The sequence below is a fragment of the Etheostoma spectabile genome, chromosome 16, assembly GCF_008692095.1.
Source record: "Etheostoma spectabile isolate EspeVRDwgs_2016 chromosome 16, UIUC_Espe_1.0, whole genome shotgun sequence".
In the NCBI taxonomy this organism is placed as follows: Eukaryota; Metazoa; Chordata; class Actinopteri; order Perciformes; family Percidae; genus Etheostoma; species Etheostoma spectabile.
Genome location: NC_045748.1, coordinates 239,121 through 254,082, shown reverse-complemented (window position 1 = coordinate 254,082; position 14,962 = coordinate 239,121). Strand labels below are relative to the sequence as shown.

Here is a 14,962-nt window from a genome sequence, read left to right as displayed (position 1 = left end):
AGGATAATGGACACATTTTTAGGCATTCAATTCAATTCAATTTTATTTATTCAGTTACCAAATGGATTGAAAAATTGTGCTCGTGGCTTCCGTAAATGGAGCATGCCCTGACAACCCCCCCACCCCCCACCCCGTACAAAATCACCCAAAATAATTACGATACATACTGTACGTAAAACAATTTATTCCCCCAACCCAAATATACACTCTCATATACATTAAACATATTATCTTATGCATAGCTTATGTAATGCAAAATTCCGTTTGAAGATTTAAGTTGGTCTGTGTGGTGATTCTACTGTCAAACAAATAATCAGCTCTCTAGCAACATACTTTCTCAACGTGTGGACCGCTTGTGTTCATATTCTCGGAACAGGTGAGCAGGAATGCAGCACGCTCACCTGTACACCAGCACAATTGTTAAAGGGTGTGATGATCCATGTCTCCCCTGTGGGAACTGAAGACCATGTAATGGAATCGTGTTGGATTAGAAAAATGAGCTTCACTCTATTATGTAATGAGGCTATGATGTGTTACTCTGTACGCTTTGCACCTCTGCACACACAGGCGGCTGCTGTCAGTCTCTGCGGCTGCAGGTTGGCTCACTCTCCACCTGCTGTGGTCCTGGTGAACACGTTGAGACAAAACAGTCCCGCAGCTGAAAAGTCATCTCAGCCTTGTGAGCCTTGCATAAAGAAACCTTAAACCTTCATTAAATCTTTAAGCCATCTGGGCTGTTTGTCTGTGTGGTCTCCAATAACAAGACGAGTGAGAGTGTCTCTGGGCACATTCGATTATACGGTCCTTTGGCCATAAAAAAACAAAACCAAAGTAGGACACAAAGGTTGAGCCTAGCTAAATAGAGCCACGCTGAATGCGGTTTCCCTTCCAAAGAGTCAAGGGCCCAATATGATCTACCAGTGTGCCCCACAGCTGTAAATCTCCACCACTATTCAGTCATGATTAAATATAAATGTCCCAGCCCTTGGAGAATAACCCAGTCTTTCTGCTTGCTGCACAGTGGATAATCTTTGGTTTCCAGAATTCACTTCACATATCTAAGAAAACCTGTTGAGAGCAGGTCACATGCCGCAATCGTCATAGTGACAGCACTGACAGTTACCTGAGTTGGGTGCTGGCGGGAAGCCAAGACAGGGGATAGCCAACCTGCTGGGAGAGGTAGACTGGGCAAACGCTGCAGAGGACACAGAGGACAGACGCTTGTTATTTTTCATCATGCCGAGAAAAAGAGATACAGATGATGGTGAGTTGAACAATAAAAGACTAAAAGGATTCAATTTGTTTGTAATAGCTTTTTTTAGGCCGCTTTTGGTTTATTTTGAAAGAGTTTTTTTAAATTTTGGTATCAAAAAATAATTGTAAGAATAATCTTTATTGAAAAAAATGTACAACCCTTTACTACTGTTACAGACTTTATATTCTCGCTTTGGCAGACCTTCCACAGCGCTGTGAAGGAGGGTCTGGTTAGTCCACACAACATTCCGGGGACAAAAACGTGCTCTATTGGCATTTCTTGAAACCAATCACAATCGCCTTGGGCGGTGCTAAGTGTCGGACAGAGCCACGGTGCCTCTGCTAAATAGCCTCAGGAAGGAACTTGTTTTACTGCAACATGTGTACGTTCAAAGGTTGTATTAGTCGTGCAACAGAAGCCTCAGATTGGACAGATAGTCTAGCTAGCTGTCTGGATTTACCCTGCAGAGACCTGAGGACCAAGTAACCATATTCCTCAGAAATCCACCAGAGGTTAGAATGCCAACACAAAGAAAGGAAAAGGATGGCACTCTAGCAATCTCTTCTCTAGCAAGAAGTGGAACGTCGTGGATACAGACTACAAACTTTACGCAGCATTATATGCTTTAATGCCAGAGGTGTGGACTTACGGCCCTTTTCCACACCCAGTAACTTAAAGGACAATTTCGGCGCAAAATGAACCTAGGGGTTAATGACACATGGGTACCGAATGGACCGTTCTCTGTTTTCATTTTAATTGAATCTGACCAGTTTTAGCGCAAACCCCTAATTAGCTTATAACGCTAGTCGTCAGGACACGTAAAGGTAAGAAGAAATCGCTACTTTTATTCCACTACAAGGCTCAAAATAGCACCACACTTCCACAGTAGCATAACGAGGGTCCCTACATGTTAACTGAAGCATTGGGAACTTTGTGAGTGTACAGACAATTTATTGAAAAGACCGTTCGGTATACAGGCAGGCGCCATCTTGGGAAAACAGTCACGACCAGTCAAACGACAAACACCACCATGTAACCAGTAACATAGCTCAAGCACACCGAACGGTACTGCCTGGCTGAGTTCCTGGAACGAAATTTGGGCTCCTGCTCAGAAGTTGATAATGAATGCAAGTTACAGGTACTTTCAGGGGGTTTGGATGTGTGCCTGCATGTGCGGTTAATAAAACAGGGATCCAAAACAGCTCCACATAGCACTGCTAGATTTAAAAAACTACACAGGAAACTTTTAAGCTCAATGCTAAATTCTGCACAATAATGCTGCTAAAGTGCATCAGCAAGATGAGTTTGTTAGCATCCTAATATTTGTTCATTTGCACTGTGGCTGCCCATGTGTAACATTAGATGGTTGAGGTTAGGTACTGGCCTAGAATGGTTAGGGTAAGGATTAACAAATCAGGTTTCAGGTTCATTACACTAACCTGAGATCATTAGCACTAAACACAAAGTGTAGTTGAAGCTGATGATGTTTGCAGGTACTTGGTCATCCAGCAAAGTATTGAACTCATTACAATTGTGACTTGATCATGGCGTGAGATAAGATATTAAAGCATCAGAAAAGCAATTACAGTTCATTCTGTTGAAATTGTACCAGATTTTATGTCAATCTACCCAAAAGTTGTTATATTGTTGTTATATAGTATGTTACATAGTTGTTATGTTATATGTAGATATTTCAGCCTGGACCAAAGTGATGGACTGACATTACCATTCCAAGAGCCACGCCATTAATAATTTGAAGGAAAACTTTTTTTCTGCACTGAATTTGGTTATTACCTGTACAGAATTATAATTGTTGGCATTGTAGATGGATGCCTTCATGGTCTGGTTGAGCTGGTGTTTAGAGTATTTTGATGGTGCTGTTTTTTGTGTGTGTCCTTCCTCAGTTGAAATCGAGATTGACGCAGATTTGAGTGACAGTGATGGTGAGTGGATAAAACAGCATGTCAACAAAATACCTGTCTAATCTAATAACCAGAATACTAAATGCAGTATTTTGTGTTGGACGTGGTTTTAATGTAGATGGTGCTACCCAGAAGAGAACAAACAGGAGGCAGGGAGCTGGAAGAGGAGGTGCAAGGGGAAGAGGTCGAGGGAAAAAAACAGCCAGCGAAGAAGAAGATGAGGATGATGAGGATGAAGCTCCCAGGGGACGCAGGGGAGCAAACAAGAAGAAGCCCGTCAAGAAACGTGGCGGTGGGGGTGATGATGATGAGAGCGAGGACGAGGCTCCAAAAAGGAAGCCGAAAGGAGCAGCCAATAAGAAGAAAGGAGGCAAAGCTCAGGACAGTGACGAGGAGGACAGCGATGTAGAAAAGGGAAAGAAGGGACAGAAGGGAGGAAGGAAGAAAGGAAAGAAGGAAGAGGAGGACAGTAAGGGTAAGAAAGGGGATGCCAAAGGGAAGGACAAGGGGAAAGACAAGGACAATGACAAGGACAAAAAGAAAAAGAAGAAGAAGGATGACAGGTGAGAAGAAAGATATCTAATTTAGTTATTTAACACCTGTATTTTAATCAAGATTCAAATGACCTAAATGGACATTGTAATTGCCAATACATATACCAACTTAAAATTCAATACCAAACATACCAGGTGTGGAAACAGTGTTTAAAAATGTGAACTCTATAAGCCAAAACAATTAGGATGTATATATATGTATATATAAAGTTTAAAAGTTTGCTGTGAGGGTGGTGCTTGCAGAAAGCTAAGGGATATGCCAACATGCAAATGGTTTGTATTTACGCTAAGTACAATGCTCAAAATTAGCTAATTTCCTTCACTAAGGTTACCAATCTATTTCCGTGTGACCCCTCAAAATGAAGTAATGTCCCCTAGTAATCCTATCTGCACATCAGCAAGTTTTGACCAACTAGAGGGATTCTTTAGCAAAAGTGGTGTTGTGTGTGTAGTTTGGTCTGTCCACCACTTTGGTGCAGACTAAAATATCTCAAGAACTATTGGATGGACAGACATGTTACTTGTTTGACATTCATGGTTCCCAGAGGATGAATCCTACTGACCTTTCCTCTATAGCACCACCATAAATTGTCATTTTTGTTTTTAGTGACAACTGTTGGATGGATTATTATGACATTTGGAACAGATTATCCATGGTGCCCAGTATATAAATTAACTTTTGCCGTGTTGTTTGGTAAGGCTCTGTTTGACATGTGTTTTCCACTGCAGATAGTACCCCCTCAGTATAGGCCGGATTCTCACATAATCAGGACAGCAATGCCTGAAACTGCTGTGAAATAATCTGCAACGGGACACTTGCTTTTATTTGCAAACCTAACAGAGAAACATCTGCACTTTGTCAATTGCTCGACGTAGAGAACAATGTTGTTTTGTGGGCTGCCGTTTAAAAAAAAATCTGGGTAGAGTGAATAAAAAAATTACCGATCCTGTTGACATTAGCTTGGCTATTTACAAGCCCCCTCCCTTCTACATGTCCATCCTTCTTTTCTCCTCCAGTTCATCTGATTCTGACTCTGAATCTGAAGAGGAGGAGTCCTTGTCAGAGGGAGAGATGGCCCGGCTGATGGAGGAGGTGGAGGAGAAGAAGAAACTGATCGCTAACATCAGGACCAAGCCGTGGAGGATGAAGCGGAGGCTCTTCCACCTGAAGTATGCTACACCTGTCCTGGTTTCCTGTTTGAGATTAAAGTTCTTCACCTCAGCCCAGAATCACAGAGCCATATATCAAGCCGAAACAAAACCATAGGCATTATACTTTAGGCATGTGACAGTACTTTGAAAAACTACTGGTTCTCATACCTCCCAACTTGCTAAATATGGGATTGAAATCATCACTTGTGTGAAAACTTTATTATTGTGGCTCTTAACCCTTGTGTGGTGTTTGGGTCTGTGGGACCCGTTTTCAATGTTTGCTATGAGAAAAATTAGGCTACTTATTATTTCTTCTAACTCAAACTCTGTAGCCTTGGCTCATTTTCTGTAAAGAACATAAAAAATAACTTATTTTCAATGACTGCACACGGTACATCCCCCCCCCCAAACACACACACACACATAACTATGACATATGAGGTGTTCGGGTCAACTGGACTGGGTGCTAGGTGCTATGAAACTATATGTTGTCTTTCTGCACTTGCTATTCTCACACAAAGTTACAAAACAACAATATTACATTTCAAGCATTTTCACCTGTTCTGATTAAGTTCTAAGAAATAAGCACCAATAATGATCAAAAATCTTGTTTATATATATATTTCTTTTTACCTTTTTTCTCACTAAATGGCAACTATGAACCGTAAATTATGCATATATCATTGGTAATTGAGCTAAAGTAAACATATGTTAAGTTATTTTTTACATAAATTGTTATGCCTATATTGTTTTAAAAGCCTAATAATGTGATCCACCAGACCCGGGAATATTAGCTGTGTAACAAAAATATGAACACCACACAAGAGTTAAAGTACATCCATGTGGAAAAACAAAAATCATAGATCATATTAATGGCCATTTATCTCACATCAGACCTTGTTTCTTTGAAGGGAGGCTCAAGAATTTGTGGATAAGTTTGAAGGAGCTCTGGGCAAAGGAAAGGGCAGGAAGTGGTACGCCTACAAAGTGATGATGGCAAAGGTTCGGCACAAAAATCTAACTTTCTATCTTTTCTCTGCTTTTTGCTTTTGGGTCTTTTTTCCATCTATAATTTTCAATGTTTTTTTTTTTTTACTTCAACCCAGAAATGGATCAAGTTCCAGAGAGATTTTGAAAATTTCCGAACCGCCTGTATCCCCTGGGAGAGGAAGATCAAAGATGTGGAAAGTAAGTTGTGTTTCTAGCACACAGCAGTGTTTACCCGCCGAACGGCGACTCCCAGTGGACAGATGCTGACTTTTAAAATCTTCTCAATGTCCACACAGGTCACTTTGGGTCATCTGTGGCGTCCTACTTTATCTTCCTGCGCTGGATGTACGGCATGAATCTGGTCCTCTTTGGTTTCACCTTTGGACTGGTGGTCATCCCTGAGGTGAGATGATGCAGTCCTGTCTCTGAATGCAAAAGCTGGAATGAAATGATTTAGCATGTAGCAAAGCACTCAACATATAGTTGGGAAGACACTGATCTATTTATTATTAGTTTATTACTATTGTTAGACCCATTATGTAACTTTGTCGCCAGGAAGCATATTGTGTTTCATTGGTGTTTAGTTGGAAAGCAGTATGAAACCTATCTGAAATGTAATGGACAAACTAAGAATAAATGGGTCACCGCACAGAAAGATATTTAAAGTATGGACATTGTATGGATATTATTGAAAGGCCAGACCACGTGTCGAAGCAAGTTCTTCCTTTTTCTTACCGCATTGGCCTAATGGAGGTCAGGTTAAAATACTATAACGAATATAAGTCCAAAAAAAAAAAGTACTAACAATCCAGTTAATACAACAAACAAGATAAATTGAGTAAAATCAGGATATGCTTTTCAATTTAAAGTTTTACGAAGAAATTCAAATGAGGACGTTGACCTAGCAAGTTTTCTTTTATGGGGCAGGTTGTTCTAGAGCTTTGAGGCTAAGATGACAGGAGGAAAAGCTTACACGAGAATGATATTTGAATTTCCATTCATGCATTATGACTTTTCATATGACACCGAAACACAAGTATTACTAGATGATTGTCATCATTATATATACAAGTGATGTCATTTTACCAGTAAGCTTCATTGCTGTTATGCTATTAGGATTGTTTGTAAAATAATTTGAAAAACACCGTAATTTCATCCAATCACTTGATTTAGTTTGTATATCATGCATTTTAGGTTCATCCGATTCTTGCACTTTTCTCAAGCCACAGTATCATCTGATACTAAAAACTAAAGTAACCAAAGTAACTAAAAGTCAAAATAGTTTTAAAAAGTTTTTCTGACATCAAAAAAACCCACCTTTTCTCAAGCTTCCTGTTAAAGATTAAATGACAAAGTCAAAGAAAAATTGATTAGAAAAATAAATCCACCAACTAACAACAGCATACAACTAACAGATAAATCAAGGGATATCAGGATTAATGCAATTAAAAAGTTTAAAGAAGAAATTCACAAGACAACGCTGACGGGAGACCGGAGATGATATGGGGTTCATTTTGGCACAAGTGGAACCCCGCAACCATCGACTGTTAATATATATTTTTTACAGTCTATGGTTGTAACACGGGTCAGTTGGTTGTAACCGTAGACTGTACTATTGATGAATCATTAATAGTAACGCTTTATGGTTATAACACTTCCAATTTCTCCATTCAGGAACAAGTTTCTATCACCTGGTTCACTCTAGCTAAAGTTAACTTCCTCCGTTTAGTCCTTGGAGCACGTGTGAAGTAGCAGCACTCTGTGACCGATACTGCACATTTTAGAAAGAAAAAAACAATTTTTAGGTAAGAGGTATTTTTAAAAATCTCATTTATAGTTGTGATACCATTATCAGCTTTAAACTCAACAAACCTATTTCATGTTATTGTGGTCTATGTAGATATTGTTCATGCAAGTTGTTAGTGCTAACGTTTTAGCTGTTAGCTGTAAATTAAGCTAGCGTTAGCTCATGGGACAGTGTTCTGTTAGCTTGCACCCCAAGCAAACTTTTGATTTTTTTTTTTTTTTTCTTTACATTCCCGCTTGGAAAAGGAAGGCGTGCCTCTCAACACCCACCCACACACAAATATCATGTTAAGAAGTATTTTAAGTGTTGAATGAAAGTTCCAATATCAAGTTTTTGTCATTATCCTAATTTCATGGTGCTACATTTCACCCCCAGACAGTGTATATCATAATTTTCCATTTCACCCCAGGGCATGGTACAACTAACCTGGACTATGGGGTAAATTGTAACATTTCCCTCACTGTGTTCTGTTTGGGTTGCAGAGATATTAGCTCCACCATTTAACACCACTAGTTTGTATCACATTTTGAACGCGCTGGCTTTAACCCTTGTATGGTTTTCTCGTCAAAAGTGAAAATCAACACTTTTGTTGACGCTTTTTTATCGATGTTTTTAACTTTTTCTTAGGTTTTTGTCCCTTTTTCCAACACTTTTTACGCTTTTTTTGTCGATGTTAGTCACTTCTTTTTGACGTTTTCAACACTACGTAACACTACGTAACACTAACTTATTAACTTTAGTTTTACAGTTATTTTTGAAATGTATGGTCAATGAACCTCATTTATAGGAAATTTTACCTAATGTTTGAGTTAGAAAAGCAGAAATTAGTAATTATTTAGAGTAGACTAAAATTATAGGAATGTACATTACTCAATACTATTTCAAAACCACTTCAATTTGTTTCTCCAAATGCTTTAAAATAAAATAAGACCCCCCCCCCCACTGAAATTAATGAAAGAAGAGATTTATACTTGCCAAAGAGTATTGTGTGGAATCAATCATGGTATTTTGGGTAATTAAAAAGAACATTGATATAGGAAAACAGGTCAATTTGACCCGTGGACAACATGAGGGTTAAAAAGCTCCAAGATACAGAGAGAACTGTGCTCGGTCTAACCTGTCATCTCGTTTTTGAGGTGGTCCCAATAGCATAATCATTACATAACAACAGAGTGAAAGGGGGAAATAAATGCATAACAAAAAAAATATAGAAAGAAAGAAATACAATTATAAATGGCTATGACAACGTACATACAACGGAAAAAAACAACCACATGCTTAAATGCAATAAAACATTAGAACCACTAGGTGGCCAAAATGGCCATTGATAAAGAAATGTGTGAGTGAGTCAATCACCAACTACTATTGGGTATGAACATTAGATATAAAGAGTAGGTATAAGGAATGACGGCATCATTGCTAACAATGACATTCCCATCTTAAAGTGAAAAGACATTCTTAAACATACCAAATATTGAAGTTGAGCTTATTTCAACTGGGGGGGCAGCATATCAAAGAAGGACACCCACAGGCTGGATAAATTGATCAGGCGGGCTGGCTCTGTGGTCGGCATGAAGCTGGACTCACTGGTGACGGTGGCAGAGAGGAGGACATTGGACAAACTGCTGGACATTACTGACAATGCCAGCCACCCCCTGCACACTGTCATCAGCACCCAGAGGAGCCGGTTCAGTGGAAGGCTGCTCCTCCTCAAGTGCCGGACCAACAGACTCAAAGACTCCTTTGTCCCTCATGCCATCAGACTATACAACTCCTCACTAGGGGGGAGGAGGAAATAGGGCAGAGAGGACAATACATACATACATACATACATACATACATACATACACACAGTACACATACATACATACATACATACATACATACATACATACATACATACAGTACACATACATACATGCACACCTGTACTTAAATTCACACCTGGTCACTTTATAATATTTTTTTTTAACACTGGACTAAACACTGACACTTTAATAATAATTTATGGTCTTTTCTTTGTTTATTTGACGAATGTTCTTATTGTTGTTATTATTTATATTGTTATTTTGTTATCTTTATACTGTCTTTTTTTCTACTTTTTATTTCTTTTTTTCTTGCTAAAACTGCTGCTGGAACTTTCAGTTTCCTGCGGGAGTCATCCCAAAGGATCAATAAAGAGAAGTCTAAGTCTAAGTCTATTTCAGCAGGTACATTGTTCCAATCTGCTTTGAAATTCCATTCATGAAATCAAATGTTACTCTTGTTTCCCAGGTTCTGATGGGCCTTCCCTACGGCTCCATTCCCAGGAAGACTGTACCTAGGGCAGAAGCGGACACCGCTCAGGACTACTCTGTCCTCATGGACTTCAACGTAAGTCTGTAATATGATGATATAAATATGCCCAAGCCTAATTGGTTTTAGCGCAAACATTTTCAAAATATTTCTACAAAGAAAATCAGTTCACATAATTTATGTAATCAGATTTTCACATCTACAAGAACATATGTAAGTTAATCATTAAGCATTGTGCATTTTTAATCTACTAGAAATAAAAGTAAATACTACGGAAATAGTCCATCTTGCCTTCTTTTAGCTTTAAAGAAAAAGTTAGCAAATGTGAACACATCAAAATGAAACCAGCATTACATTTTATTAACATATAAACACCATAAAGAGATTTCAGCCCTTTGATGTGACGTTTCTTAATCTCTTACATTTTTGTAGTATGTACAAAACGGAAGAAAAAGTTGACTATTTTCCACTTTGACTGTTTACCGCCTGATTGTTTTTTCAATTTTTCAACCAGAACAGTCAGAGAATTTCTTCAGAAGTTCTTTAGTTTCGTCTTATGTAATTAGAAACACATTTTTTTATTTGTATTTGACCTTTAATTACCTAAAGATGTAAACCTCATTTTTGAGATCACATTGGCTAAAACAGCAGCTCTACTACTACTACTACTACTACTACTACTACTACTACTACTACAGCACAACAGAAATAAGACACTAAAAGAAGACAGAAGTGGAAAAAAACAAAAGCAAAAAGTAAGTAACGATAGCGCCTGTCCTTTTCTTAGGGCTACTGCAAATATTCCGTTCTATTCTACGGCTATTACAACAACCAGAGGACCATTGGCTTGCTGAAGTTCCGGCTGCCTCTGTCCTACCTCATGGTGGGGATCGGCACCTTCGGCTACAGCCTGATGGTCGTGATCCGCACGTGAGTCTCATACAGGATGGATGCTCTTCATTCGTTCTTACTGTCTCAGCCAGGCTGCTTCAACCAACCCTGAGTACCTTTATACCTTATACTGTCGCGGGGAAATCACTAAGCTCTACTTTTCCTTTGATCATTTGAATCAATTAAATTTGGGAAATTTGGATTTTATTTTGATATGATTTAAGTTTAACTTTGAAAATGTGACAAAACATGACTTTTTTTCAAACATATTTATTGTTGTTTTGTTTGTTTTTGTGCAATATTGACAAGCACAACAAGACATGGAACAAAGATAGCACCAACAAAGTGCAAACGCAGCACAGAGACAGGGCATTTACCCCCCACCTCTATAGAATAAAGTAACAATAACAGGAAGAAATAGCATTAATAATATTGCACAGGAGTATGTCAAAATAAGTAATAGAATAATAATAAATAAAATATACTAAATAAATAAATACAGCCAAGTAAAGCATCAGAGGCCTGTACTACGAAGCAAGATTTGGCGTTATCGAGGTACAGTAACTACAGGTTCAACACCGGGTTCTGTATCACGATGGTGGATCAGTTGTTACCGGGTTCAATCGCCGTGGTAACTCATGCTGAACACCTAACCTGCTCGGGAACAGTGGTCAGATGCAGCATCCTGTGACTCCCATGACTGTCTTGGGACAGTCAGACACAGTCCTGTACATTGTCCTGTGACTCCCAGCCTGTGACAGGTGTTGGCTTGGTCCCCGGGCCTGTACTGGCCCACACACTATAACTGATCTGACTGAGCGTTGGTTGAATGTCAGGTGTACTCGAAAAGTTCTTGAAAACAAAAAACAAATCCAGAATTTCTAAGTAAAAGCACAAGTTATCTTTATTAACAATTCTATCAAAACAACTTTGCAAATTAAAAGATCCTTTGATTTGACAGTGTCTGATTGTCCCAGGACAGTCATGGGAGTCACAGGACAGTGTCTGACTGTCCCGGGACAGTGTCTGACTGTCCTTGGACACTACTAACAGAAAACAGAACAGGACATTTTTTGCTGCCACTGCTTCTCCAGAAGTGGGTAACCTGTAGACATACTCACATGCAATGAAGCAGGGACCCCTTCTGGTGGTTAAATTTGATACATGCGTCAGGAATATGAGGGTTAAAGTGGTGCAGCTTAGCTGGAATAAGGTACTGTCTAGTCAGTCATTTATATTGTAAGAGTTTGGAATGCATGTTAACATCCATCCATCTTATCCGCTATCGGATGGGTCGGGGGCAGCAGCTCCAGTAGGGGACCAAACTTCCCTTTCCCGAGCCACATCAACCAACTCCGATGGGGGATCCCGAGGCGTTCCCAGGCCAGGTTGGAGATATAATCTCTACCTAGTCCTGGGTCTTCCCGAGGCTCCTCCCCAGCTGGACGTGCCTGGAACACCTCCGGGAGGCCAGGAGGCATCTTACCGATGCCGAACCACCCTCAACTGCTCCTTTCGACGCGAGGAGCAGCGGCTCTACTCCGAGCTCCTCTGGATGACTGACCCTATCTCTAAGGGAGACGCCAGCCACCCTCCTGAGGAAACCCATTTCGGCCGCTTGTACCCTGGATCTCTCTTCGGTCATGACCCAGCCTTCATGATATAGGTGAGGGTAGGAAAGAAAATTGCGGTAGATCGAGAGGTTTGCCTTCTGGCTCAGCTCTCTTTTCGTCACAACGGTGCGATAAATGGAATGTAGTACCGCAACGCGCTGCTCGATTCTCCGACCAATCTCACGCTCCATAGTCCCCTCACCGCGAACAAGACCCAAGGTACTTAAAATCCTTCATTGGGGTAAGGACTCACTCCCCACCCGAAGAAAGGATAAAGCATCCATCGGTTTGCTGAGAACCATGGCCTCAGATTTTGAGGTGCTGATCCTCATCCCAGCCGCTTCACACTCGGTGCGAACCGATCCAGTGAGTGCTGAAGGTCACAGACCGATGATGATCAGGACCACATCATCTGCAAAAAGCAGCGATGAGATCCCGAGCCCACCGAACTGCAACCCCTCCCCGCCCGACTACGCCTCGATATCCTGTCCATAAATATTACAAACAGGATTGGGACAAAGCGCAGCCCTGGGGAGGCCAACCTCACTGGAACGAGTCCGACTTACTGCCGGAACGAAGGACACAGCTCTCGCTCTTGGTCATACAAGATTGGATGGCTAAGAGGGACCCCCTCACCCCATATTCCCGCACCTCCCAATTTCTCCCGGGGACCCGTCATACGCCTTCTCCAGATCCACAAAACATGTAGACTGGTTGGGCATCTCCCGGCCCCCCCAAGATCCTTGCAGAGTAAAGATCTGATCCGTTGTTCCACGACCAGGACGGAATCCGATTGTTCTCTTCAATCGAGGTTCGACTATCGGCCGAACCCTCCTTCAGCACGGAGTAGTTACCAGGGAGGCTGAGAAGTGTGATACCCCTGTAATTGGCACACACCCTTGGTCCCCCTTTTTGAAGAGGGGAACACCACCCGGTCTGCCACTATTAGGCACCGCCAGACTTCCACGCAAGTTGAAGAGGTGTTGTCAACCAAGACAGCCCCTCCACACCAGAGTTCAGCATTTTGGACGGATCTATATCAATCCCTGGGGCTTTGCCGCTGTGGAGTTGTTTGACTACCTCAGCGACTTCACCAGGGAAATTGACAACAATCCCCCATCCTCCTCCAGCTCTGCTCCACCAAAGAGGGCGTGTCAGCTGGATTTAGGAGTTCCTCAAAGTGTCCTTCACGCCCTATTACCATCCTCAGTGAGGTCAAAGGTCCCACCTTACTGTATACAGCTTGGGATGATCCTCGCCCCCTCCTGAGGTGGCGAACGGTTTTCCAGAACACCTTGGTGCCGACCGAAAGTCTTCTCCATATCTTCTCCAAACTTCTCCCACACCCGTGCTTTGCCTCTGTCACAGCAGAGGCTGCAGCCCTTCGGGCGTCCGGTACCCTGCAACTGCTCCGGAGTCCCCGAGACACATATCCCGGAAAGAACTCCTTCTAGTGGACGGGCTTCCCTGACCACTGGTGTCCACCAGGGTGTTCGTGGGTTCTACGCCCTTGAGGCACCTAAAACCCTAAGACCACATGCGCCGCCGCAGCTTTAGCAATGGAAGCTTTGAACATTGTCCACTCAGTTTCAATGCCCCCAACCTCCACAGGGGAGCACGAAAAGCTCCGCCGGAGGTGTGAGTTGAAAGTCCGGACAGGGGCCTCCTCCAGACGTTCGTTTACCGCACTAACGTTTGGGCTACCAGGTCTGTCCAGAGTCTTCCCCCCCTGACCCAACTCACCACCAGATGGTGACAGTTGACAGCTCTGCCCCTCCTTCACCCGAGTGGTCCAAAACATACGGCCTCAGATCAGATGAAACGATTATAAAAATCGATCATTGACCTTTGGCCTAGGGTGCTCTGGTACCAAGTACACTTAGGCATCCCTATGTTCGAACATGGTGTTTGTGATGGACAATCCATGACTAGCACAGAAGTCCAACAACAGACAACCATGCATGTTAACAGATTGTGATTTAACCAGTGACAAAAGATGATTTTTTAAAATTTATCTTAGGGTTAGTGATGTTAACATCCAAATTAATTCTACTCTTTATTTTTACATTTCAATGTTCTTTTAAACAGCACGTTGGTCAACATAACCTGTGTTTAAATGTGCTCTAGTAAGAAACTTTACTTACTTAGTTACTTACATAATAATGTCCAGGTGTGTCTGCCTACTTGCCCATTATGAAGGCTGTCTTGTTTTTTTCAGAATGGCCAAGAACGCTGATGTTGGCGGTGGGGACGGAGACGAAGGAGAGTTCACGTTTGCCTGGAAGATGTTCACCAGCTGGGATTACCTCATAGGCAACTCAGAGACCGCTGACAACAAATACGCCTCCATCACCACCAGCTTCAAGGTAACCAATGGCAACCATTTTACAAAATAACACACATGCATGTGTTGTGTATTTTTCACTACACCTGGGGCCTGTTGCACGAAACCAGGATAAGGGATTAAGCCGGGATATTCAAGT

General features: G+C 41.5%; 1 protein-coding gene across 1 annotated transcript in view; it reads left to right on the top strand.

The window, feature by feature from the left end:
- Nucleotides 1-1,133: 1,133 nt before the first annotated feature.
- The window catches only part of tmc2a (transmembrane channel-like 2a), a 41,291-nt gene continuing 27,462 nt past the window's right edge, over nt 1,134-14,962 (top strand). Inside the window, exons 1-10 of the mRNA XM_032539805.1 lie at nt 1,134-1,264; nt 3,160-3,198; nt 3,296-3,740; nt 4,749-4,901; nt 5,795-5,885; nt 5,990-6,071; nt 6,170-6,276; nt 9,955-10,053; nt 10,763-10,905; nt 14,698-14,845. Of these exons, the coding sequence (XP_032395696.1) occupies nt 1,237-1,264; nt 3,160-3,198; nt 3,296-3,740; nt 4,749-4,901; nt 5,795-5,885; nt 5,990-6,071; nt 6,170-6,276; nt 9,955-10,053; nt 10,763-10,905; nt 14,698-14,845 (1,335 nt within the window). The 5' untranslated portion in view covers nt 1,134-1,236. The remainder of the gene's footprint in view (nt 1,265-3,159; nt 3,199-3,295; nt 3,741-4,748; nt 4,902-5,794; nt 5,886-5,989; nt 6,072-6,169; nt 6,277-9,954; nt 10,054-10,762; nt 10,906-14,697; nt 14,846-14,962) is intronic.